The 27931-nt window shown below is 37.0% G+C and overlaps 1 protein-coding gene across 1 annotated transcript; it reads left to right on the top strand.

Moving 5' to 3' along the window:
* The first annotated feature begins 65 nt into the window (after positions 1-65).
* Positions 66-23266, top strand: LOC137064079 (carnitine O-palmitoyltransferase 1, liver isoform). The gene is made up of 19 exons (XM_067435412.1): positions 66-286; positions 2683-2825; positions 5588-5727; positions 8042-8213; positions 9723-9824; positions 9938-10075; positions 11093-11170; positions 11263-11370; positions 13207-13294; positions 13884-14079; positions 15136-15324; positions 15462-15567; positions 16421-16537; positions 16641-16805; positions 18044-18172; positions 18287-18442; positions 19273-19386; positions 19491-19583; positions 20400-23266. The coding sequence occupies exons 2-19, from the start codon at positions 2685-2687 to the stop codon at positions 20532-20534; spliced, it is 2367 nt and encodes a 788-aa protein (XP_067291513.1). The 5' UTR covers positions 66-286; positions 2683-2684; the 3' UTR covers positions 20535-23266.
* Positions 23267-27931: the final 4665 nt, after the last annotated feature.

Here is a 27931-nt window from a genome sequence, read left to right as displayed (position 1 = left end):
AAAATGTTCTGCGGAGACGTCATCGTCTCCTGACCAATCGCAGCTCACTTCCGAGCCGCTTGTTTCCCGCCCTCTTCGCTGTATCTTTTACATTCTTTCGCACTTAGTATCAAAGCTACTTTGTATCCAGTTACGCTTCATACCAGTGAGCTATCAGCATAGATATCGGGGTTATTACGATATCATCAGGACATATTTTTTTTTATGTTTATGTTCCTCAAAAGCAGAAGGGAGGAAAGGAGCCCGTCACTTTGTTCCCGTGATCAGTAACATCAGTAAACAGCAGGTAGGGATGATGCTTTCTGACTCTATAATATACATCGGGTGTATGATGGTCTGTGGTGTGGTGGAGACGATGGATGGTTGAGATGTGTGAGGTGTTTTGTACTGATTTCAGGTTTTTATAGCTGGTGTGCTAACAATCATCCGTTATTGGCCTTGGTCATAATTACAATACATCCCCATCGCTGTTTAATGACAGCAGACTCCCAGTTCAGCTGCATGCTGTCATTTCGATCTCATAAACCCCCTCACCCGCTGACCAAGCGTCTAACGAGTTTATTATAGATGAGTGTTGTGCTTTCTGTCCCTGTTTGTTTTGCCCGCTAGTTTTTTTTTTATAGATTACTATGGGTAGTTACTGATTAACTGCATCTCTTATGCAATAAACCTGTTTTATAACTCCGGAGTTGTTGTCTTGTGGGAGGATTAAATTGTCATTTAATTAATAAGCCCCTGATAAAGTCTAGCACCTGTTCATAACGGTTTTCAGCATTTTTTTTTTTTACTCATTTTTAAAAATCAATTGAATATTATTTAGTTTCCTTATTTAAAAAGATTATATTCCAGTGTTTTAGTACAAATATATGAAATAATTCAGGTCGTCATTTTTAATTGGGTTAAAGTTCATTCAATTCATCTCTGTGCAGTGCCCTCCTCTGGTCACTTGTGGAGGTGCAGCTGAAAATGCCTCATTTGCATGTTTCCTGCAGTGTAATTGAAGCAGAGCCCCACCCATGTGATGACGTAGATTGTGTATTTGCATACTTAAATAGTTTTTTTGTTTTTTTTACAAGATCTTTGATTAAGCTTATTTTTATCCTAATTTTGATTAAATGTATGTACACATAAAAAATACTTTTAAAATAGGTATATTATTAAAAAATGCTAGACTGGTTGTTCTGAAAAATAAACACAGTAGAGCATATTTTATATAGTTTCCCCCTAAAAATTCAGATAAAATTATATATATATATATATATATATATATATATATATATATATATATATATATATATATATATATATATAATTTTATCTGAATATTTAGGGGGAAACTTTTTTCCTTCAGGTCACATGGCTCAGAAAACAAACAAGCAAACAAACATATTATAGTATGTAATATGTTTTCCTTTTATCCTCTTTCTGTGTTGTTACTTTTTATTGTTTATATATTAGTCTAGTATTATAGTAGGGTTGTAACAATATGTTGTCACAATATATCGCAATACAAAAATGCAACAATATGTATTGTGGATAGTTCACCCAAAATAAACAGTTCTAGTGTTAGTACTACATTTAACTACTATATATTATGCAATAGGGGGAATATATGTGTGTCCTGATAATGTCAAGTGTCTTATGTTACTGGTAAAAAGTGGCCTGCATTTTTTAAATGAATCCAGTTAGTGCAAGCATTTTAGTCTAAAATATTTTTTATTATTTTTATTCTGGTCACTTTAGTTTACCAGCACCAGGTCCAAGCCTGTTCATTTCCCCCCAATGAAATAGCAAATTTAGCATTTTTTTTTGTTAACCTTTTACCATGTCCTGGAATATCGCAATAATATCGTATCATGATATGCATCGAATTGTGACATGAGGGTATCATTACACCCCTATATTATATTATTTATTAATGTCTTATTATATTTGAATTTAGTCACTTTGTGCTTTTGTCTTTTAATAATTGTTTTCTATTTCTATTTTAGGTAACACTAACAGTGCTTATTTGTCATTTGTGTAAATGAATTGTTTATATGCATTTGCAAATGTAGAAGCATGTAAGTGATTTTAATAATGCTTTGCCAGTGTAAAGCTTCTTTTACTAAGCCTGTGTAAGTCACTGTAGATACATATGAAGATTTAACGGCACACTCAGTGAATCTTGATGAATACTGTAACAGTGTTTCAGTTGAGCAACAGACTGGTAGTCACGAGGGAACCCTTTGCTCTCGGTTGCCATAACAACACTGTTGCCATAGATACATCTTGTCTGGATGTAGATGTGGGAGTGATTTTATTTATTTATACATTTTATTTATATATAAGTGTAAGTGCCTTGTCTGTCTGAATGAGGAATGGAAAGAATAAGAGTTTTAAAGGAAGTTTCCCTTCATTACACTGTAGAGCCTCTCATGTGTTTCATGAGCATAAAACAAACCCTTAACTGAAACGTCATCAGCACTCTCTACTCTGGCCTTAATGGATCATAACTTAAAATGTCAAACTTGTTGATCCATAATGGATGGTGATCAAGTAAGTTATAAGTGAGATAACGGAATGGATATGTGGTGCCGCCACGTCGAGAGCTGCAATCATGCACTCGCATGCATAAAGTAGCTTTGCTGCAGTGAAATTTGAGCTGGCGTTTTAAAAGCCTTTGTCTTGCACTCTCTTCAGAAATGGCAGAAGCCCATCAGGCCGTGGCGTTTCAGTTCACTATCACTCCAGAGGGGATCGACCTGCAGCTGTCCCATCAGGCCCTGAGACAGGTCTATCTGTCAGGCCTCCGCTCCTGGAAGAAACGCGTCACACGGCTGAAGGTAAACATCTCTCTTTATGTGATGAATCTGAATATTTAGCAGGGGTGCTTCTCAATGTCCCTCTTCGTTTCCTCGCTCCTCCGTCCTCCATCCTATGACCCGGAAACCGATGGAGCTCAGCCATCTTGTAGGACATCTCAATTCTCTAATTGCACCGTGAGGATGGAGGAGTGAGGAGGCTTCCTGAGAAGTCGTGAGCGAGGATACACAGGTGTATCCTTTACGGAAGTGTTTTATTGACTAAACGTGACGCAAGCATTAATTCTCCTCCCCCTTCATATTGTGCCACACTTTATTCATTATTATTAATATGTTTACATGTACAAGACACAAATATTTGCCAAATAACAACACCTGACAGTTGCAGAATTATATCAAAGCACACGCAAATGAAAGAAACAAATAGAAACTAATACTATACAACAAATAAAAAGCAGTTAATAACTGGAACTTGTTGTTAATAATAACTGGTAATATTAATTAAAATATGGACAAATGTGATTTTTTGTGGAGGTTGAAGCTAACAATATAAATAGTTATTTCTAATGTTCAAGAATCCCGACTAAATCCAGCGGTGTCATCATTAATTGACGACGCTTTGAAGTGATGTTAAAGGGAGCGAGGATATATCATTTCATTTGATTCAATTCCTCCGTCCTCGCGTCTTTTCCTCGCATCCTGAAGGGGTGGAGCTAAGGCGCGAGGAAAGAAAGGTAGGAAAGGAAACGAGGATGCACGAATAAGAATTGGGAAGCACCCCCAGGTAATAATGTTTGGGGCGGGATTTGGCTTAATTTAGCTTGATTGAATTGTGATTGTGGATGCTAGGCTATGATTATTAGCTTAAACTGGTTCGTAGCATCAAAGATACTTTCCCTCAAGGAACTGGCTAGATGTAGTGTGTGATTCAGCTGTTTGTGAATATAAAAGGTCTGCAAAGTTTCAAAGATCAAAGTGCAGATAAATTAAGGTATTGTCTCTCAAAAGAAATAATCGATTCTGAACTGCCGGAAAGAGTCGTCCGTAATTCCAATAGGTTTGTAAAAAATTTGCATAATGCTAGTCTGTGATTTTCATTGGCTGCTCACTAACAACTTCCACTTTGACCCTCAAACTCTGTAGTTGTACCTGGGACTGGAAGAGTTTGATTCTTTTTGTCGACATGTCGAGAAGATGATGTTTCTTGCACTGCAAAAGCAAATCCACTTCCGAAGGATGAGGACTTGCGCTAATCGTAATTTAGTAATTTTTCATATAACTGTGTATCAACTGCTGAGGAAGAGATGAGATTCATGTAATAAAGTTCGTAGATGGGAAGGAAGGAGGCGGGAACCGGCGAACGTTCAACAACTTTTATTAAATAAACAAAACGAAAGTAAACCGTGGGCAGCCCCTCACGGACAACTGCCCACAAACACATAACATAACATAAATCCAGGCCTGGTCCTCTCTCGTCTTCCGCTGCCTTGGCTCCTCCTTTTATGCTCCTGTCACTTGGCCGCGAGACGAGACTGGTGTATCACGCAGCTGGTACTCATTACCACTCGTCACCGGCCCGCTCTCGCGGTCCCTTGCCACGCTGCTTGCCGTACCACAATTCAGATATGGGTGTTTGGTTTCTGACACGCCTCTGTAAGCGCCAGACCAATCACCACAGGCTGGGCCATCTGACCAGTCAGAGCAGAGTAGACCACTCACAACAGAATAAACTATCAGACCATCTGTCAGTACTTAAATTTAAAAAATGTGACGCTTTGAGTAGCCTCACAAGCCAGACCCACATCAAGATGTTTGGTCTGGAAACTCACCATTGACAGCTCAATCAGAGGGGCGGATAAACGTTTGTCTTTCAAACTCCCTCTGCACGCTATAGGATAGCGCTACCACCAACCAGAGCAACGAAGGTGAAACAGAGCTAGTTACCAGATTAAACATTCGCCGTATCCGGTCGGCAAAACTCCAAACACCACTTCCCTTCTTAAGAATGACTTCAGTGCCGTTCTTTGTTCTTATCTCAGAGAAAAGCTTAACTCCAAGTCTTCCAGAGTCGCAGTTTTGAGCGGAATGGTAAACACCTCTGATTGGTCATTGTGCTCACACACTTCTCAGATATATCTGTGGAGCATTTGAAAGCACACTGAAGTGTTTTAAAGGTATTTGAAAGCGGAAATGCACAGACGCTTGTCAGCGGACGGTCCCGTGTTTATTTGTGAAAGTGCTCGGTAAAAAGCGTCCTTGATTTATATTTACAGTATATTTTTGTAGCCAATCCCAGACACATTTGTCACATTTTTTAAATTTCAGTACCAACTTGGTATAAAGTCGGTACTTTTGACAACACTAGAGGAGAATAGACCAATTACAACCGACCATCTGACCAATCAGGGCAAAGCAGGTTTAAACTGAATCTTTTTTTTTATTTTTTTATTTTTTTTACCTTGGATGCATGTAAACCTATTGTAGGAAACTCAAAAAACAAAACTAGGATAGAAAATCAGTGTGTTTTGATACCTGGTCGATTTATAAAAACAATTTATTTATTTATTTTAGAATAATATCCCATAAAGATCAATAAAATCCATAGTCTTTATTTAAAAAAGTAATTAGCTCATTTTGCATTTATTTTGTCTTCTACCAAATCTGGTTTATTTTTGTGCATGTTTAACATCACATTCCCAGCTGGTTTTCATAGTGTGTCTTTTGTTTCCTCTGGCAGTCTTTCCTCATGTTTGTTGTGTTTGTTCATTGCTTCTCTCGTACAGAACAGCGTGATCACTGGCGTGTACCCCGCTAGCCCGTCCTCATGGCTATTTGTTGTCATTGCGATCCTGGCCACCATGTACACGCGCTCGGACCCTTCCATGGGCCTCATCGCTAAAATCCAAGAACATCTGCCTGTCAGGTAAAAGAGATCACATTGTTGCCTCACACAAATTTAATTTGATCCCAGTTGAGAAACCGATGAGTTGTCTGCAGTGTGAACTCAAAGATAAACATGAAACATTTGTCATCTTCTTATGTAACTCACTTTGCAAGATTTATGGGTTCCCACCCATGAAAACATGAGCATGCTTGAAGTGGGTGTGTTACTGTACCTTCACACACCTTGAGTTGTTTTCAGACAAAAGCAAAAGAGTTTGTTTACACGGATGCTTCTTTGTGGCCCTCATAAATGGGTTACAATGACTTTAATATTAAATAGCTGGTGTCAAGATAATGCAATTATTATTAAAAAAAAATCTAAACACACTTACAAAAATTGTCAATTTAATCTTACTGTCTTCAAGGACTCAAAAAGTTTTTTTTTTCTCTATTAGCATTTCTGAAAAAATATTTGGGAATAGCATTTCAATGTTATTATTTAAAGGTGGGATAAGTGTTATTTCAAAACCGTTTTAGAAAAAGGACATGGGCCGAGTGGAATAACAAACTTGTAGCCAAACAGCAGGTAAGGGGCGTGTCTACTAATGGTGGTGAGAAGAGCGCTCACTCTCGCTCTGTGCACGTCATTATTCAAAACACACGAGTCACACATGACGGACATTAGCCGAGAACTAGCCTAATATATGCTGCTTGACTATCCTCGTGTGTCATGTTCGCTTGTTAGTCCGTTTGCGACCCGTTCATTTCAGACCCGTTCATTTCCACACCGTATGGAGCATCTAAATCTCATCACTGTGTGCTTCAAGCATAAGCTCACACAATGTCTCCGACAAGTAAGATACTATCCCCCTAATGTATGTTTGCTTACTCTTTTCATGATCTATATAACCCATATCCAGTCATAATTGTAATATGTCGTTAGCTGGACTGTCGGCTCGTGCTATAGAGTTGTTCATGAGAACAGTTTGTGATTTTGTGATCACTATGACTCTAATCTTGTCATAATTGTAATATGTCGTTAGCTGGACTTGTGTGCTTGTGTACTATCGAGTTGTTCATGAGAACGGTTTGTGTGTGTTTTTGTGATTGCTGTAACTTGTCATAATTGTAATATGTTCGTTAGTTGGACTGTCTTGCTCGTGTACTATCGAGTTGTCCACAAGAACGGTTTGTGTTTTTGTGATAGAAGGGATGACTTTTTCATTGAATATTCAACCTGGATTAGATACAGAGATTCTGCTATAGCCGTTGATGCCTCTGCTCTGGGTTACGTATGTGTGGGGCAGCGCTATCAAAATAGGGCCGAGACCCTTTTGGGGGTAAGGGCGTGTTTGTTTTGGTGACTTGAAATACCAACAACGCTTACCAGATATCACTTACCCCACCTTTATTTAATACACTGCTGTCCAAAGTTTTAAACAATTTAATTAAACAAGAATGCATTATATTGATCAAAAGTGACGGTAAAGACATTAATAATGGTACAAAATATTGTTATTTTAAATACAGACAGTAAATGCTGTTCATTTGCACTTTCTACTCATCAAAGAGTCCTAACAATGTATCAAAAATATTTCAACATTGATGATTACAGTACATTTCTTGAGCAATAAATCATTGTTTTAGAAGGATTGTGTGGCACTGAAGACTGGAGTAATGATGCTGAAAAAACAAGCTTTGCATCACAGGAATAAATAAAGAAATAAATACAATTTTACAATAATCTTATTGAATATTTGATCAAATAAATGCAGCCTTGGTGAGCAGAAGATGTGTTTCAAAAACATCTTACCATATTTCAAAAAGTCTTAAACTTTTGAATGGTAGTGTATGTATTTTTAGATTTTAGTAAATATAAGTTATTTAAAATACTTGACGTTGTGTACTCAGGTTATGCATCAACTCTGTCATATTTTAGCTTTTTAAGGTAATTAATTTTTTTTTTTTTCAAAAAATGCTTTTATTTAAGTAGGATAATCTTGGATGTCAGCCATGGCTTTTACAATTGGTTTAAGTAAGTAATAATTGAAAACTTCCTCAACATTTATACTTATTTATTTACTTAGATATAATATCTCTTCTACCGGGGAGTTCTGGTCAAGATGGGCAGCAGAAGAAAGAACATTCACATTACAATACAAAGAAAAATATGACAACCACAAAGTAAACCAAGGACAAAAAAAAATTGTCTGATAGGATATTTACAATCCTTAAAAAATTACTTCATACTTCATTCACCTTATCAAACTACACACGTTTCATATTGTCTAAAAACTAAACATGTACTGAAGTACTGCATACAGTAGTGTAATATTGTCTGTCTTTCTGTGCAGTGATTCTCTGAGCATTCAGTGTCGGACGGTGGTTTCTGCCGTGTTGTTCAGCACGCTGCTCTGGTTCTCCCTAATCTTCACCATGAGGCTTTGTCTGAAGCAGTTACTGTCCTATCACGGCTGGATGTTTGAACAGCACGGGAAGGTGTCCAACACCACCAAAATCTGGGCGGTGAGTACAGTTATGTAATCAGACACACCTAACACACAACCACCCAACGTGCAATAGTAAATAAAGGTGAAATGTGTCCTGAAGTCCTGTGACCCCAGTATCACCAAACAGAACAGCAAAAATAGGGGCTTCCAAAACACACATCTCATCTGATATTGGTCGGCTAACAGATAGCCCTGCCCCAAATCTGCTGCATTGGAGTCAGTCAAAACAATTTTATTTGTATCGCACTTATCACATTACACACTGTTCCAAAGCAGCAAAACATCCAGAAAATCATGATATTAATGTTTATAATATCTTCATGTCTTGTATTTAGCAGAATAGCAGCTGAGATATGCTATATTGCCTAGTGTATATATCACCCGATACATGAGTATAATGTGTGTATGTGGATGAAGTTGGACAGGTATCTAACTTAATACAAAAAGCTGAATGACAATATATTACATTGACAATATATTACATTTTGCAATTAAATCAATCATTCAAGATATTGAATATAGTACATTGTAATAGCTTTATATATTTTAGAGTGTACAGTGTGTATGTGGAGGGAGTTGGATATAGTATGTATATATATATATATATATATATATATATATATATATATATATATATATATATATATATATATATATATATATATATATATATATATATATATATATACATACATATTTATATAGAGTGCTGTGCGATAATACAGTTTAAGTTTGTGACAATAAATCATCTGGAGTGAATCAACTAGTGTTACTGACTAATCTATTACAATTTATATTAATATTTTGAATACATTTTTATTGTTATATTTTACATTTTAGTAAAGTTGTAGTAATTTTGTTGTGCGTTTTAGTCATTTTTAATAGTTTTTTATGTCTAGTTTTTTTTTTATTACTTTTTATTTTAGTTTTAGTTATGTAAGTACATTGTTAAATTCATCATAATGAACAATTTTGCCTTGTCAACAAGTTTTTTTCAATTATTTACTTTATTTCAGTTAAAGCTGCAGTCCGTAACTTTTTGCGCTCTAGTGGTTAATAAACAGAACTGCATGCGTCTTGCGGAAGAACATTGCAGCCGGAGCTACTTCTCTCTGTTTATGTCTATGGCGGATCACGCAGGGACTGTGCTCCTCCGCAGCGGTATCTACCAGTCTGGCATGAAATAGTCCCAATATAAACACTTATTATAAGTGTACCATAATGATTCAGGGAAAGACAAAAACATGTTTTGGAAAATGGATTCATGTTGTACATTCTCATTATATAATTTTTATAAATCTTGAAAACAAAAAAAGTTACGGACAGCAGCTTTAATGTTTTTTTTATTTCAAGAAACATTAAAAAAAAAAAAAATTATGGTTTTAGTTAGCTGTAATAACCCTTGAATCAACCTACAAATATTTTATTTATGCATGTTATAAATATTGCATATTAAACTGCATAGGGGAAAGTATTTTAAAATCACAAGTAAAACACTTTACCTTTTAAATGTGCTTGTTTTCAGGCCATGGTCCGGATCTTCTCAGGCAGACAGCCTCTGCTGTACAGCTACCAGGGCTCTTTGCCCAACCTACCTGTTCCAGCAGTCAAGGACACCGTTAATAGGGTGAGATCATCATTATGTCATGAGCAGCAGCAAAATGATGCATCACTAAATACACTTTATATGGCCAAAATGATAATTTATTAACATTCCAAGATGTCTCTCTTCTGCACTAGTACCTGGAATCTGCACGCCCATTGATGAGCGATACAGAATACGAGAGGATCACGACTCTGGCCAAGGAGTTTGAGAGCAGTCTGGGGAACCGCCTGCAGTGGTACCTCAAACTAAAAGCCATGTGGGCCTCTAACTATGTGAGAACAACCAACAAAACATCCACATGAACTTCAGACTGTACCTGTCAGTCTTGAAATGCAACCCTAAAAAATGCTGTTTGCCACATGTTTTACTTCCTTGGTCTGAAATATTTTAGTGCGAAACTGAATGTTTAATAAACGATAAAGTTGGACAAAATTTAAATGTAGTTATCAGGAAATGATTGGATCTTAAAAAGTGGACATTACTCACCAAATTAATTGATTTGATTTTTGACATTATGTTGCTTATAGGAACAATTACATTTTTTTTATGTTTTGAAGAAAGATGAAAATGAAAGTATATTCTCTTAAGAATGAATTTATGTTTTAATAAGCAGACAAGGAGTTAAGTTTAATTATTGACATTTATATTGAATTTTATATTTATTTAATAAGAAGGCAATTTAGATTTTACGCTGATCTGAAAATCATCTTGTGCTAGTGCTGTAGGATTTCCTGACCTGTTTTACTTTGAGATTGAATTAGGGCTGGGCGATATAGCTAAAAATGTACATCTCAATATTTGTCCAAATATAGAAGATATTCAAAATATGTATCAGTTTTTCTGCATTTGCTCTTGAAAAAATTTATGGTATGTTTATATTTTTCGAAACCCGTTTTTAAAGGCATTTCCTATAAAATTTGCATTTTCAGGCCACTGCTGTTGTGTTAATGAATAACCGAAACGCATTATGGCCTGTGTTTCACAGACAGGGCTTAGATTAAGCCACGATTAGGCCTTAGTTCAATTAGGACATTTGAACAGCTTTTATAAACATGATGTTCTGACATGCATACCACATGCACATTGGCTAGTGTTTAGAAACAAAGTTAATGAGACAGTTGTTGTCCCATTTCATTGCTGATTTCAAATATGAAATGTATTATTGCGATATGCACAATATTCCATAATTTTGTGTTTTCAGCAAAGATATCGCAATAATGTCAATAATATCTGATGTATTGCCCAGCCCTATACACAGAAATCATTTTTCTTGTGTCTGCATCTTTAAGGTCAGCGATTGGTGGGAGGAGTATATCTACCTGAGGGGGCGTGGCCCAATCATGGTTAATAGCAACTACTATGGAATGGTACGACTCACAGTGAAAACACTTGCAAAAACTAGCAGGAAGTCATAGTGGTAAAGTGACTTTATTTTTAAGGCCTTCTCTTTAATTCTCAGGACTTCCTGTACGTGACACCTACACCGATTCAAGCAGCGAGAGCAGGAAACACGCTGCATGCATGTCTCTTGTACCGCAGAAAACTCAACAGAGAGGAAATCAAGCCTGTGAGTCCACATTGCAGCGCTTGACAGATGGTATTATGTGGAGGGTGAAATCTCTCATTGCCCTGAGCGATGACAGAGATTGATTGCAGAGCTGTTTTTAGCTGTGTATTGAACTTTGTTAGGCTATGGATGGGTAATATAGGCTGTGTGTGTGTGATTAGGGAAGAGCTGCAATCCTTATAGTTGACTCTGCCTGTACTGAGTCAGTTATTTGCATACTTAAAGGGGGGGTGAAACACTCAGTTTCAGTCAATCTCATGTCAATCTTGAGTACCTATAGAGTAGTATTGCATCCTTCATATCTCCGAAAAGTCTTTAGTTTTATCATATTTATAAAAGAAATATAGGCTGTACCGAGTCTTTCCGGAAAAAACCGAGCGCCTAGAGGCGTATCGTGTGGGCGGAGCTAAAGAATGACGATCGCGATAAGCGGTGACGTCCTCAAGCGTGGAGAAACCCATGGCTATCGATCTCAGCTAATAGAGATATGATCCAGAATCATTCGGAGGCTGAAATAAATTGAACAGGAGAAACAGCAACAGCAGGACGTCCGTCTCTGTGGTATGGACTGTATTTAGTGGCCTGTCAACATTTGTGTCTTTACTCGCAGTTTATGAGGACATGATTCGGTTTATGGACTATTGTATGCGACTAAACCTTAGCAGTAGCAAGCAAAACGGTTTTACACGTCAGACTAGTGTAACGTTATACAAACAATGGAGTCCGTTAGCGCATTTGAATGACGAAGCACGCGATCGTGTCGTTTACTGATGTTTACTCACGCGACGATAGCCAACAGCACAGACATTTGAAGCAGTTTTACTCACGACTGCTTCCAAAGCAGGCCCGAATCTTTATCGCTGGGACCGCTCCGTCAAAAACACACTTCTTTGGTATGATTTGGTGAAGTCCTGTGACAGCACTGACTGTGGAAATCCACTTTGCGACGCGACTGAAGCGATGTTGTGAAGCTTCCCACCATTTCTGCGTTTAAATCGGTTCAAATGCAGTGCTGCCTTCCCAGAATGCTGTGCTGAAGTGTTGAAGTCGCTTGATGTCACCCATAGGAATAAAGAAGAGCCCGGCGCAGACTATAACGACGACTGGATCTGCAGCTGAGCGAGTGTTTATGGGCGTGCATTTCCTCTCTCGCTCTAGTCACGCGCGTGCACCCTACCGGGAGAAGAGCCCGTACGGCCCATACAAGGACCTTCCGCTCTTATTAACGTCAAGCCGACCCATACTCGAAAAAAACTCTCAGAAACTTGTGAGAAACCGGAAGGAGTATTTTTGACACAGAAATACTCCATCAAACGTCCAACATTAGTTTTTGAAACTTTGTCTATGTTTAGGATGGGAATCCAAGTCTTTAACAGTGTAAAAAGCTCAGTATGCATGAAACAGCATCCCCCCCCCCCCCCCCTAAAGAGAACATGTAACAGGAAAACAGGTTTGCTTTTGAAAGTTCTGTGTACTAGCATACACTGCAAAACTTCCTAATTATTTCACCCTGCTCATTTATAGCAGCTAAACTCCATTCCAATTTACATAAAGCATTAAGCATGATAGCGTATAACCACCCACATTTATACATTAACATACTGTATTAGCAACTTTTGGTGAAAAAGCATTTGAACTATGCCAGTATGCAGAGATTAGATAATCATAACAAGTAATTTACATATTTATTTATATTTACAGTAGCAGTAAAAGCATTATTAAAGGGATACTCCCCTAATAATTAAGATAATTGTTGTGTGGCCTGTCTCAAATTATCAGTAAGAGGGTGGAAAATGGTTAGGTTAACTTGACTAACATTATAACTCTGTCTTTTAGGGTCGTGTTCCAGGTTTAAATATTCCATTATGTGCCGCTCAGTGTGAGAGGATTTTCAACACCACACGCATTCCAGGAGAAGAGACGGGTAATGTTCAATGATTTTAATGCTTTTGAAAGAAGTCTCTTTTGCTCTCCAAGGCTGCGTTTATTTGATCAAAAATATAGCAAAAGCAGTAGTAATGTGAAATATTATTGCAATTGAGAATAACTGTTTTCTATGTAAATATATGTTAAGATATAATATATTCATGTGATCAAAGCTGAATTTTTAGCATCATTACTCCAGTCTTCAGTGTCACATGATCCTCCAGAAATCATTCTGATATGATGATTTGGTACACAATAATAATTTCAGAGACTTTTTCCGTCTTTTCTCCATTTCCTCATATTCTCTATGATGTTTTGGCATTAGTCTGTTTCCTGGAAGGGTCACAAGTACAAGCACATCTTACTGAATAAACTTTTACTTGCACACGCAACCTGCACTGGCCTGGTTTGTTGTGTACACACTGACTGAGATAACAAACGCACTCAGATTTGTTCCCTTCTCTGAGTGTCATCTGCTTCTGATCACCATTTTCAGATGTTTGATTTTAGATGCTTCAAAAGCTCAAATACACAAAGCATGAGTGAGACTCTGCATTAAATGTTTTTTTTTTTTCGTGTGCTTTCAGATTCTCTGACCCACTGGCAGGACAGTGAGTATGTTGCGGTTTTCCACCGCGGCCGTTATTTCCGGCTGTGGCTGTATCATGCTGGCCGTATGCTGTCTCCCAGAGAGATAGAGCACCAGGTTCAGCGTATCCTTGATGACCCGTCACCGCCAGCGCCCGGAGAGGCCAAACTGGCAGCCCTGACAGCAGGGGACAGGTACTAACACACACACACACACACACACACACACACACACACACACACACACACACACATGTTGGTCTATGTGGTTTACAGGGACTCTCCATAGGCGTAATGGTTTTTATACTGTACAAACCGTATTTTCTATCCCCTTACACTGCCCCTGCCCCTAAACCTACCCATCACAGGAAACATTCTGCATTTTTACTTTCTCAAAAAAACATCATTTAGTATGTTTTTAAGGCCATTTGAATTATGGGGACATTTGATATGTCCTCATAAACCACATTTATAGAGTAATACCAGTGTAATACCCATGTAGTTATACAAATTTGTGTCCTCATAAACCACATAAACAGGCTCACACACACACACACACACACACACACACACACACACAGCCACTGACGCACTAAAAAGGGTTCATTTGACACAAAACAAACATGCATGTGCTCAGGTTTCTCTTTGTAAATAAATGTATAATGCTACATTTAAATGAAAGTAGGCCAAGGCACAGTGAATGTTTATTAAAAGATTTAATATATTTTTTTATTTTTCATTTTAAATTTTTTATTTTTTTTATTTTTAGCAAATAATTAGTAATATTTCAGTCATGATGTTTAGTTATTTTAGTATAATTGTGATATGTTTTTTTAATACATATTTTGAATGAGATTTTATTTGTGTATTTGCTGTAGTTTTAGTAAGTTTGTGCTTTTGCCATTTTTATTCATTGTTTTTTTTATTATGTTTTAATTAAAGTTTTTAATTCAACATTTCATTTTAGTTATTTAAGTACCTAAAGTTAAATGAAAATTTGAGAATTTGCTTTGGCAACTTGTTGGCACACACAAAATGTGTGTTTTTATGGTTTTAATTCACTATAATAATCTAGATTTTAGTTTTTTTATGCACTTATATTATTAAGAATCCTTCTTTTTCACTGATTTAAAAATGGAAAAAAAAACATCATGCAATGGATGTTTATTTACATGTTAACAATCCCTTGATTCTTTATACTTTTTAAGGCTTTTCTATAAATGCTTGAATGTTTTATACTCTCTGTCCCAGAATCCCTTGGGCCCAGGCCAGGAAGGAGTTCTTCAGCTCAGGGGTGAATAAGAGATCTCTGGACTGCATTGAGAAAGCGGCGTTCTTCGTTGCCCTGGACGACGATGAGCAAGGCATGATGGGAGATGATCCTGCTGGCAATTTGGATCGGTACGCCAAGTCCCTGCTGCACGGCAAGTGCTACGACAGGTGAGATGTTCATCCATCCAAAACGTCACAAATACCCAAAACGCTAAACTTATTAACAGCACCAAAATATTTGAACATATTTGCTATAGATAGTACATGTATTTTATTAAGAATATGTTTTGCTCCTTTTGTCTTAGGTGGTTTGATAAATCGTTCACTGTGGTGGTTTATAAAAACGGAAAGAACGGACTCAACGCTGAACACTCCTGGGCGGATGCACCTATAATGGCTCATGTGTGGGAGGTGAGGGAGAGAATGAGTTAAAAAGAAACCGTTTAGACGATGAATAGATAAGTAAAAGATCAGATAAGCTAAACGGTGCTTGATAAGAATAAGTTGATATGGTTCATAGAAAGATTTCTTGTCTTAGGAAGCCATAGGTTATAAATAGTTCTTGCTTGACTAAAAGCATTTTAAAATAATAGGGATAATACAATTCTAGTGGATACTTATTTACATCTAATGACTGCTAATATCTACACATTTTGTGAGTAAATAAGAAATAAAATACTGAAAATGATTATTTTAGATGCTACAAGTAAATTTAGGCATCATGGTGTACATTATGAAAAATGCATATTTATTTCTAGATTCTTTCTGACTGATGTCCTTGTAATCTGCATATAAAGTTGCCTTTTTCTCTTGCTTATTTTTACATGCTGTGGTTTGGTCTGCATTTATAAAGAAATAATTCACTCAAGAATTAAAATTTATCCTCATGTTGTTTCAAACATGAATGTGAACAAATAAAGAGAATTATTCCTTTAAAATTACCGTTATGTAATTTTTGATCACTTGCGGGCATTGTTATTTTTCTTCCAGTAAATGCAAATCTATTTGTTATTAATACTACGTCAGGGGTTTTCTAATACAAGAGACTTCTTCCTATAAACTTATCAGTGCTTAATTTTTGCAAGTATTGTTATTTTTTCTTCCTATTTCTCTTTATCTATTTTTTTTTAAATATTATCTCTGTTAGCCATTTTTTTGTTTTGTTATTAATACTATATTAGCCATTTGCTAATACCATTCTCTCTCTCTCTCTCTCTCTCTCTCTCTCTCTCTCTCTCTCTCTCTCTCTCTCTCTCTCTCTCAGTATGTGATGACTACCGATTGTTTCCAGTTGGGTTATAATGAAGAAGGTCACTGTAAAGGAGACATCGCCTCCTCTCTGCCTCAACCAACTAGACTAACCTGGGACATACCTGCTCCGGTACAAACACACCACCACACCTTCTCATGTGACAGTCATGCATAACATGCATGTTACAGGTACAGTGACACTGAATAATTGATGTTCCTGTATATGTTTTCAGTGTCAGGAGCGTGTGCAACAATCTCTCGCTGTGGCACAGGCCCTCGCTGACGATATTGACTTCCATGTGTTCCCAATACAAGAGTTTGGCAAGGGCGCCATCAAAAAGTGTAAAATCAGTCCAGATGCCTTCATTCAGATTGCGCTACAGTTGGCCTATTACAGGGTAAGACACAAAACCCGTGGTGTGCTGAAGTCCGTTCTCAAGTTCACACTAACAGAGGAACCACAGGTGTCAAGAATCACATTAACTATGAATATGTTCCACTAACACAAACACATGCAACACAAATACAATGGGTTTCAATTTTTCAACACTAAATCTATTGTTTTATTATTTAAAACAAAAACTAAATTTTTCATGAAATGTTTTGTTTGAAAATGTACTTGTTTTTATACATATATTGTTATTTAATGCAGTGACATTCAAATATTTTTTAAGTGTGACTTATTGTGTATAAAATATTACATTATATACATTAATAAAGTGTATATATTTCACAAATCTCCATTGTCTATCTTAAAGTGCCCCTATTATGCTATTTTAAAGGCTTCTACAATAGGCTTACAAGGTCAAAAAACACACTTTAATTTTCTCATAATATACACTGCAGCATCAGGCCTTTTCTCACAGTGTCTAAAACAGTTTGATAAAGTATTTGGTATCTCTAAACCCCTCCTCTCTGAGAGCCTGCTTCACTCTGATTGATCAGATGGTTCAGTCTTGTTTGATTGGTCTACCGCTTAAAGTGCACGACGGAAACAAAACTTCCATTACCATTTCTGAATTTCAGCTCCGGAAGCTTCCTCAGCACTTATTTGTTTGAGGGCGGATCAAAGTAGACATTGTGTGTAGGCAACCATTGCAGGTCATAGACGGCCATTATGCAAATTTGTTTCAAACCTGAGTAGGTTCGCCCTGGAAGTAAGACTGGAATACTGACTTGTTTCAGGCGCTTCAGAATCTATTATTTCTTAAAGAGACAATAACTACATTAATTGTGCACTTCGATCTTTGATACTTAGCAAAACTTTTACATTCACAAACAGCCATATCACGCACTACATGAAAGAACATATCTGAAAAAGCATAATTGGGGCATTTTAAGTAACTTTAATGAACACTGAAATTGCTTTGTACATGTACGACTATGTAGGAAATGTTATGACCAGGAACAGGTTGCATTGATGCAACTACCAAGGTAGTTATCATGACATATTACACTATACATTTATGACTTATATTAATTATTTAAAAGTATATTTTATATATTATATTATACACGTATTTAGTATATATATTTCATGTTCACTGAAATTGTTTAAGAAACATTAAACAATTGATGTAACTATCAAGGTGTAAATAATGACATTCTTCCTTTCTCATTCCTTCCCCAAATCCAGAATCGAGGCACGTTCTCTCTGACCTACGAAGCGTCCATGACCCGTTTATTCCGCGAGGGGCGGACTGAGACGGTGCGTTCCTGCACCGGTGAGAGCTGCGCTTTCGTCAAAGCACTGGAGGGTGGAGAGGTAATATGGGGCTAAACACTGTGCATGTTTTATTTTTGTAGTGAGAGATTGTAATTTGTAGTTCACAAATCGTACGTCTTTTCAAACATTCTCTCTCTCTCTCTCTCTCCGTAGAGTAAGGAGGTGTGCCGACGTCTCTTCCGTACAGCATCTGAGAAACACCAGCATCTGTACAGGATGGCTATGACGGGAGGAGGAATAGACCGACACCTGTTCTGCCTCTACATTGTGTCCAAATACCTGGGAGAGGAGTCACCCTTCCTCAAAGAGGTTTGTGACTTTGGGAATGTCCCTGCAGTAATTGTATATCCTTGTTATATCTGCTCATCAACGTAGTTGGAACTGATTTTGATTCCTTGTAAATGCACTCAAAGAATTTTTGTTATTTTAGGACTTTTTTTTTTAATTATAGTGACATTACATTCATGTTGATTCTTATTACCATAGTGCACAAACATAAACTTTACACTTTTTATTTGTTAACATTAGTTAACTTCATTAGTTCATGAACAAGCAATGATAAATTCTTCTACGTCATTTATTAATCTTAGTTTTCAACGTCTACTTGTACATTACTAAAATACATTATAGGTTAATATTGTTTAATGGACCTGGGCTGATATAAACCAGATATTAACTATTGTTAACAATGATTAATCCATACTGTAAAAAAATATATTGCACATTGTTAGTCAATTTTAGTTAAGGCATTAATACATATAATATGAATTATTGGGACCTTACTGTTAAGTGTTACCAAGAAATCCAATTCTCATTTATTAAAAGTGGGTTTAAAAAAGTTATTTATTTTTACCATAGCTAAAAAATAAATGTGATTTACTATTGAGGATATTGAGAATTAAAAAAATAATAATTACAAATAAAATTTCCACAAATTACATATTAATGGGAATGGGAATTCTCTTTATTTTCTTTAACTTAATTTAAAATTGTTTGTGAGATTCTCCCATCTAACTATATAAACTTTTTAAATAGAATATTATATTATAAAATATAGTACTTTCATTTTGTAAATTCCTTATAATTTAAAAATATCTGTATTATTATTTAATTTGTATATGTGTGTGTGTTTTCTTCAGGTGCTTTCAGAAACATGGCGTCTGTCCACCAGTCAGACTCCACTGCAGCAGGTGGAGCTGTTTGATTTCGTTAACCACCCAGACTACACCACCTGCGGTGGAGGATTTGGCCCGGTCAGAAATATTCATGCATATTCACTTTTAACCATCGACATTCTCATTTTATTACTTTATTGTTTGTGCATTTCTCTAAATGTTCGTCTGTGTGCTCTTGACAGGTTGCAGATGATGGTTATGGCGTGTCTTACATCATCATCGGAGAAAACATGATCAACTTCCATATTTCCAGCAAACACTCCTGCCCTCAGACTGTTAGTACACTAATATAAGCTTCCTTTACCAATTTCCTGAAACCAAAGAAAAAATAGACTAGTAGCAAATTATTTCACAATAGCTGTTTCTAACATCCATTTTATGAACATTTTGGGATATTGCATAAAAAAAACACTAGATGGAAACCGCAAGCTGCACAAATTCTTAAAAAAATTGAGGTTTATACATAATATTTATTTATCTGATTAGAAGAGGTAGAAAAACTATGATGGAAACATTTACCAAATAAACTTTGATGTGCAACAAATCTAGCGTGGCTTTACCTCAGCAGAGGATGTGATTGGATAAAGGGACTAACCAGCAGACTAATTTCATTGCACAGCATCTCAAATGTTGGTTTGGTCTTTCTGAAATGCCTGAGAATGATTCTTCAGAATGATTAGGTATAATTCCCTCCCAGAAGTGTATCTCATGATTGTGTTCTCAAACACCAGCATTTGAACGCAAGATAAAATTTTATTATAATAATAATTAAATACAACTTTTATTGCATTTCGTAATATTTGTAATAACTTCCATTTTCATCACAGATCTGTTGTGCCAATTTCACAGGAAGTAAAGTATTTGTTCTCTTGAACACATAGGATGGAAAAAGTGCTTTATTTGCAATTATTTTATGCAATATTGTATGTTACATTTGCAACTTTGAATGGAAACAATTTAATGTCTTGCTAAAGTTGGTAGGATATACTCAGATTAACATACCAAATATAACATTCATGGCTTTCTTTGTGGTGCTACACTTGATTATGACCGTCACATGTAATGCTAATTTGGATCTAATTTTCTTGCAGGATTCGCACAAGTTTGGAGCGTATATCAAGAAGGCCTTGGTGGATCTCCTGGAGTTGATGTCACCGGAGAAGCTTGACCCGTCCAAAGCCGAGCAGAACCACTCGAAGAAGCCTCAGAGCAAAAAAGACCTGTAGAGGTAGAACAGATTGCCCATGACGGTCTAAAGAAGACATGAGGCCACAGAACTAGGACATAGTGTGTGTGTGAGTGTGTGTGCGTGTTCGTTTGAATGTACGTTTGTTATTGCCAACAAATATGCATTCCTACATTCCATGCTTGTTGTAATCGATGCCATGAAGCCATGAATAACATAATAATGTAAAAATGGTGGAAGCTGCTTCTTCAGAAATCGTATTAGTGTAAAATATACGAAAGAGGACTAAAAGCGAAAGGTAGTGTGATAGCGGAAAATCTTCGTGTTTTCCAATAGAACAGTTTCCAACATTTAGATTTAAACGAGGTCCTCACTTTTAATTGTAATGAAGAATCAAAAATGATTAGTGTACCTCATAACCAGATGATGGGAATCTAATGGTTACTGATCTGACCAGTGTTACGATTGTGGGTTCATAATAATACGGATGACATATAATGACAGATAATGCATCACCTCTGTACCGTCTGATGAAGGCACTGCTCTCACAGTACAGTAAATCACATTTAAACAGAAACTCTCCATCTGAACAGGTTATATGAAGGTGTAAGACTTGATCATGGCGAAAATCCAGTGACGTTTTACTTGAATCCCAGAGCAGGAGTATATATTATACGATTTCAGTGACTAATGACTCAGATTATTACATGTGACTGCAGTTTTAATATGATTGTCCATTGATCTCATTATTAAGTCTATTCATTTTAACTGTTTAATAATATTTTTTATTTAAAAGTACTGTTGTTTTTTTTCTACACATGGTCAGTTTAATAACACTTAATAACTATTCAGAAATGTATTAAGCAAGTTGAGAATGTCTAATAGGTATTAAAAAAGTGATGTCAGAGGAGAACATTTATGCCACAACAAATTTCTGTTAATATCTCAGGTGTTTCGAATGCTCAATTAAACTTAAAAGATAATCACGGCCAGTTAATTGTAGTTAGTTCCTACAGAGACTTCTCCTTAAAGGGTTAGTTCTCACCCCCCAAAAAAATTCTGCCATAATTTACTCACCCTCGTGTCACTCCAAACCTATAAAACTTGTGTTCATCTTCAGAACACAAAGATATTTTAATGGAAATCTGAGAGATTTCTGTTCCTCTATTGAGGCTGTACACAACTACTACATTACTTTCAAAAAGTTCATATGACTTGAGCAGTTTAGTTGATATTTTCTGAAGGGACCTGATCGCTTTATATGATGAACCGATTTAATTTAGCCTTTTATTCACATATAAGCATTGATCAGAGAACATAAACAGAAGCTCAACAGAACAAACCTCATTGGTTCTCGCCGTTTACCAGATCTGATGAGAGAGTTGATGATTGTTTATACGTGGATAAAGCCTAAATTCAATCTGTTCATCATATAAAGTGATAGAGTCTCTTCAGGACATTTATAAGTCTGTAGCGCATATCATAAGCTCAATTCATATGGATTCATTTTATGATCTTTTTTGAAGCGTCAAAGTGGTAGTTGCGTAGCTGTCAATGTAGGGACAAAAACCTCTCAGATTTCATCAAAAAGATCTTGATTTGTGTCCTGAAGGTGAACGAAAGTCTTACAGGTTTGGAATAACATGAGGGTGAGTAAATGATGACAGAATTGTCTTTTTTGGGTGAACTATCTCTTTAACTCTTGAGATATAGTGCACAATCTGATATGATTTTAATTTTAAATTATACACTTGGAATCCATTTATTTGGTATCCATATTCTAATTAACTAATTAAATTGCAAGAATGCTTTCAAAGCTAATATGTATTTAATAGTAAAAAAAACCATTCCTACGTAACCTCTATTTGCAGAAAAGTGATGGGGGAAAAAAACTGAAATTGATTTAATCTCTTACCATAATGTGCATAAATACACAGACTAGATTTCGAATGAGATGCAGGACATACTTCTATAATTATACTACTATATGATTAAACAATTGTTGCATTAGAACATACAACACCAAAAACAGTTTTTGCGAAGGACATGAAGGTGGTGACTGGTTTCACAGGGAAAGGAATCAGAGAGATCAACATCAAACAATCAGTACACATCAGCATTAATGCTGCGTTTCACTATATGTTGTTGCTGTAGTTCAGGCCCTTCGCTTCACTTAGCTGGACTGAGAGCAAGGGCCTGAAAACTTCCTCTTAGTTTTCAGTTTTCTCTTGGCAATCTGTTGGCAGCTGTACTTTTTATTATCTCTGTTACACCTTCATATTTGGCAGATATAAAATTGCCTTTTAAGTGCACGAGATCTCGTTTGCACAACTCCTAGATATTGTCATTTTGCAAATATTGATATATTTCAAAAAGGTCTGTTTTCCTGTTCTCTCTAACACTGCTTATCTCACTACAATTTAAACCTTACTGAAGAATTTTATAATTGTTGTTATATTATTGTCACTATTCTAATAACTAACTTGAAAGTGAAAACAGTAGCAATGCAAGTGTTTGTGTAGTGCTGATGTTAGTGTGGAGCGGCAGTGTTTTACCTCATCTGTCTTATGAATGTTGAATCATCAGCGATCGATCTCTCCTCTGTCCTGGGCCAGTACTGTATTCTCTGCTTGACTTCTTCTCTGACTATCTGTACACCGCAGAGCTTTACACTTTCTTTTACTCTGGCAATCTGTCATTCCTTTACATTTTGTATGTGAATGAAAAGGAAGAGACAACATGACACTTTTTTTAATTAAAATTATTCCAGCACACACGTGTTTGTGGATTTATTATAATTGAATGATGTTTGTGTTTTCCTCTCAATGGATCGACATGAAGAGCAAACGTTCTCTAAGGATTTAATTAATCTCACATTAGATTTCTTGTATTATTTGTTCAGCGTTTTTCTTATATTACGTAAGGACTCTCAAGTGTTCCCATTTTTGTAAAGTTTCTGTCTTGACTGAAGAAATCTCATATTATATGTTTCTTGGATCACCCATCCACACTTATGTGCATTTGTTAATTTTTAGTTTTAAAGCTAATTTAGGTAACAATTCATAATATCATTCATTATAAAGTTAACAAATACAATTATATAATGCTTATAATTATTAGTTCATCATGTACATTCAAGTAACCTAGAAACTTTACAATTTTATGTGTATATGGGAGAGAGTATGACAGACTCACTTTGCTAACTCTATCACCAGAGCAGCATCAGGCGCTGCGATCTCTCTCAGAGAAGAATCGAGCTGATGAACCATACTGAGAAAACACACAGATTGTGTTATCATCAGATTTATGTTTATGCTGATCACACACAAACTCAAATCCCGTTTATGAAAAGGCTTCACCTAGCTGAACAGAAGATGCTGTTGAACAACTTCCTGTATTTGTTTTTGAGAGGAAGTTTGTTGAGTGAGTCTGGAGACAGAAATGACACTTTAACTCCACTCACGTTCAGCAAATCTGGAAAACACAGGAATAGAAAGCAAATGTGTGAAACTCAAAGCTATCTGTCTTCTTTAATGCAGCACTGTTTGATTTATTTGCAGCATTTCACTCTCCATGATGTACATTAACGATGTTTTGTCGTAATAGGACGTTACCAAGCGCTTGTGTCTGTTGCTCAGGCTCTGTGTGAGTTTGAGAGGAAGGTGGATCATTCTGTGTCTGCTCTTCTGTTGTGAGACTGTCTGTGGATTGACAACAGGAACTTGAAGGGTTTGGTAAATCTTCATTCGGTGAAGAGCTCCCTCTAGTGGCGAGACATTCAAACAACGCCAGGACATTCACTTCTGAAATATCCTGAGCCGTCTGAGAAAGAAAAGGTAAAACATGATTATTTACAGGTTATTGCAATAGAACATACACTGATCAGGCATAACATTGTCGCCCTTTTGCTGCCAGAACAGCTCTGACCCGTCGAGGCATGGACTCCACTAGACCACTTAAGGTGTTAGCAGCAGATTCTTTAATTCCTGTAAGTTGCAGGGCCTCCATGGATCGGGCTTGTTTGTTCAGAACATCGCACAGATGCTCGATTGAATTGAGATCTGGAGAATTTAAAGGCCAAGGAGGCCAAGTTGTTGTGCTCCTCAAACCATTCCTAAACCATTTTTGCTTTGTGCCAGGTGACATTATCCTGCTGAATACAGTTTCCATGAAAGGGTGTACAGGATCTCCAACAATGCTTAGGTAGGTGGTACATGTCAAAGTAACATCCACATGGATGGCAGGACCCAAGGATTCCCAGCAGAACATTGCCCAAAGCATCACACTGCCTCGACCGGCTTGCGTTTTTTCCATAGTGCATCCTGGTGCCATGTGTTCCCCAGGTAATCAACGCACACACACCCGGCTTTCAATGTAATGTCAAAGAAAGCATGATTCATCAGACCAGGCCACCTTCTTCCATTGCTCTGTAGTCCAGTTCTGATGCTCACATGCCATTGTTGCTGCTTTCGGTGGGGTCAGGGGTCAGCATGGGCACCCTGACTGGTCTGCAGCTATGCAGCCTCATACACAACAAACTGCGATGCACTGTGTATCCTGACACCTTTCTATCAGAACCAGCATTAAAGGGATAGTTCACCCATTATAAAAATTCTGTAATTAATTACTCATGCCATTCCAGACCTGAAAGACATTTTTGTTGAAATCCAATGGCTCAGAAAGGCCTCCATTGACCACAATGTAATTTCCTCTCTCAAGACCCATAAAAGGTACTAAAGACGTCGTTACAAAGCCTACAGTGGTTCTACAATAATTTTATGAAGCGACTAGAATAGATAAGTGTTATTCACCTTCACTGGTCATAATGTTTTGCCTGATCGGTCCATATCATGCAGTTTAAATGACAAGCTATAAATATTAATTATAAATGTGTTCTTGGACAGAGGAAAGGCATGTAACGCAATATAATGATGGATGCTTTTCTCATGAGGTTTTCATTTGTAACTTTGATTTGGAAGGTAATTAACTATAGTTTCTATCACCTTGACATGTCTATGGTGAAGGAAAGATATGGACTGGATACGATGTCCCAAAATGCCTCACACATACACACACACACACGCACACATACACAGAGTTGCATGATGTGTATCACGGGCCGCAACTATTCCAAGTATGTATATACTCATGATTAAACACTCGTGAGGAAGCAGACTCTGATTGGCTGTTTGGTAAAGCCCCACCCTCATTTCAAAGGCTAAGAGAGTCTTTAACTCTCTGCTTTTTGGCCCTGTCCCAAATGGCACACTTCATGTGCACTTTCGGTCTTGTGGACTTACAATGGCTATTGCGTGCACGTGTCCATTAAGTCCACAAGACCGTAGGGTGTCCCATTCGTCATTTAAGCTTAAAGAAGGGTGCTTGTGAGTGCACCCTTTGTGGCTGCAATGCACCCTCGATACGCACTTCAGCTGAGCCCGCAAGTTTGCGAGCTACGCAGAGGACTTTTACCCGGCAGTCAAAGCGGAATTACGTTGTGAAAGTGCGGACTCAAAGGAAGACCATGAGGGTTTAGAGGGCCATTTGGGACTGGGCATAAGTCTAGAAACTCTCAATACACTTCTGAGCTGTAATAGCCAAACTCTGGTCAGGCCAATCACATCGTGTATAGAGTCGGTGGGCGGGGCCATAATGACGGCCGAGTTGCGTTTGTGTGCTGCTAGTAAACACAGAAACTGGCGAACGGCGGTCTTTCGAATCAGGTTTGACCACGACTCTGGAAGACTTGGAGTTAAGCTTTTCTCTGAGATAAGAACAAAGAACGGCACTGAAGTCATTCTTAAAAAGGGAAGATGTGTTCGGAGTTTAGCTGACCGGATACAGCGAAAGTTTAATCTATCAACAAGCTCTGCTTCACCGTCGTTGCTCTGGTTGGTGGTAGCGCTATCCTATCGCGTGCAGAGGGAGTTTGAAAGACAACCGTTTATCCGCCCCTCGGATTGAGCTGTCAATGGTGAGTTTCCAGACCAAACATCTTAATGTGGGTCTGGCTTGTCAGGCTACCGAACGCACACATCATCTTAGTGAACTAGATACTTGCTAAGTTAGTTTTGCTAAGTCATTTACACAAAAAGGTAGATTGGTCTAATTTAAATAGATGAAGTTAGATTGAATGGCTCTGATTGCTATTGGTCAGACTTATTAACTTTTTCCATCTGTCCACTGGGCCATGGTTCATGAACGTATGAAAGAAAAAAAGATATCCTAATGTTATTATTTTACATTTGAACAAAATTTGACTTGCCAGGGTGATTTGAAAGGTGTAAGAATAATCAGAACATTTTGTCCATAGCAGCTGTTCTTTTTGAAAGTTGACAGTCAGATCTGTGACAAATCCAATAACTTCACTCCGTTCCACGAATTCTAGACTTAAATGAAGCACGTGATTCATTTTAAGAGACTTCTGGCAAATCTGAAAACAGCAACGTGAAAAATATTCATTTTAAACTATTGCTCACCTTTTGGTTTTTATTATCTTATCGTTCAGAATAATTGGATTCCATCTGAAGCAGCAATGCTATTGAATCCTAATTGAAAGTTCATTGTATTTCCCTGCAACTAAAACCGGGTTTTCAGGCTTTGCATTTAATTGGAAGCCACTTTAGCTCAACTTCTTCCCAGTGTTACTCGTTGCAATTGCATTTTTACTATTAACAAATTTCTAACAATTAAATTAGACAGCTCTAATATTCAAATGTTATTAGCAAATACAATTCTTGCTAACAATTCATTTAGAGAGCTCTAAAATTTCAAGTTCTGCAAAGCTCTATTTCAATTGTTTAAGGGATTAATTCAACCAAAAATGTAAATTCTGTCATTAATTAGGTCTAGCCTTATGTCATTCTAAACCTGTAAGACCTTCGTTAATCTTCAGAACACGAGAAGATATAATGATGAAATCTGAGAGCTCTGAACCCTCCATTTACAGAAATGCAAATTTTGAAAGTTTCAAGGTACTCGCTTTGAGTTCTATGGCAGACATGACAAATAAACTTGTTCATTTACTCCCCCCTACCTACACTACATTCTGCTGAGACTCATGCGACCTTCGGGTAACAAGTCTGACTCTCTAACTATTAGGAGACTGCCCCAATAACTGCCCCTTACTAGTAGTTACAATTACAGTTTAAGAGCTCTTTTATTTGATTAGGTTCCCAGCATTTACTAGTAATAAACAACAACAACAAGAAAAGAAAAAACACAATAAATATGGTTAATTGCAGAGCTCTCAATTGAATTGTTACCAGGGCCGGCCCAGGCTCGGTGACCTGCGAGATTTTAGAAAGTGTCCCCCACGAGCCAACTCTGTAGAAAAGTATCTGTTGAGTGCCAGAGTTGAGAACCCCTGGTTTAGAGAAGCCTTCTGATTAATTTGGTTTACTTTTCAATGACATGTCCTATACTTTAGCGTAGAAA

Source organism: Pseudorasbora parva, chromosome 24 (genome assembly GCF_024679245.1).
Source record: "Pseudorasbora parva isolate DD20220531a chromosome 24, ASM2467924v1, whole genome shotgun sequence".
NCBI classification, from domain to species: domain Eukaryota; kingdom Metazoa; phylum Chordata; class Actinopteri; order Cypriniformes; family Gobionidae; genus Pseudorasbora; species Pseudorasbora parva.
This window is presented reverse-complemented; position numbering and strand designations above follow the sequence as displayed.

What these genes read in the sequence shown, in the direction of transcription:
- LOC137064079 (XM_067435412.1), top strand. Translation starts at nt 2,685, where the DNA reads ATGGCAGAAGCCCATCAGGCCGTGGCGTTTCAGTTCACTATCACTCCA. An exon ending in CAAGAACATCTGCCTGTCAG is followed by an intron (nt 5,728 to 8,041) that starts GTAAAAGAGATC and finishes CTTTCTGTGCAG; the next exon opens with TGATTCTCTGAGCATTCAGT. An exon ending in CACGGCAAGTGCTACGACAG is followed by an intron (nt 15,325 to 15,461) that starts GTGAGATGTTCA and finishes CTTTTGTCTTAG; the next exon opens with GTGGTTTGATAAATCGTTCA.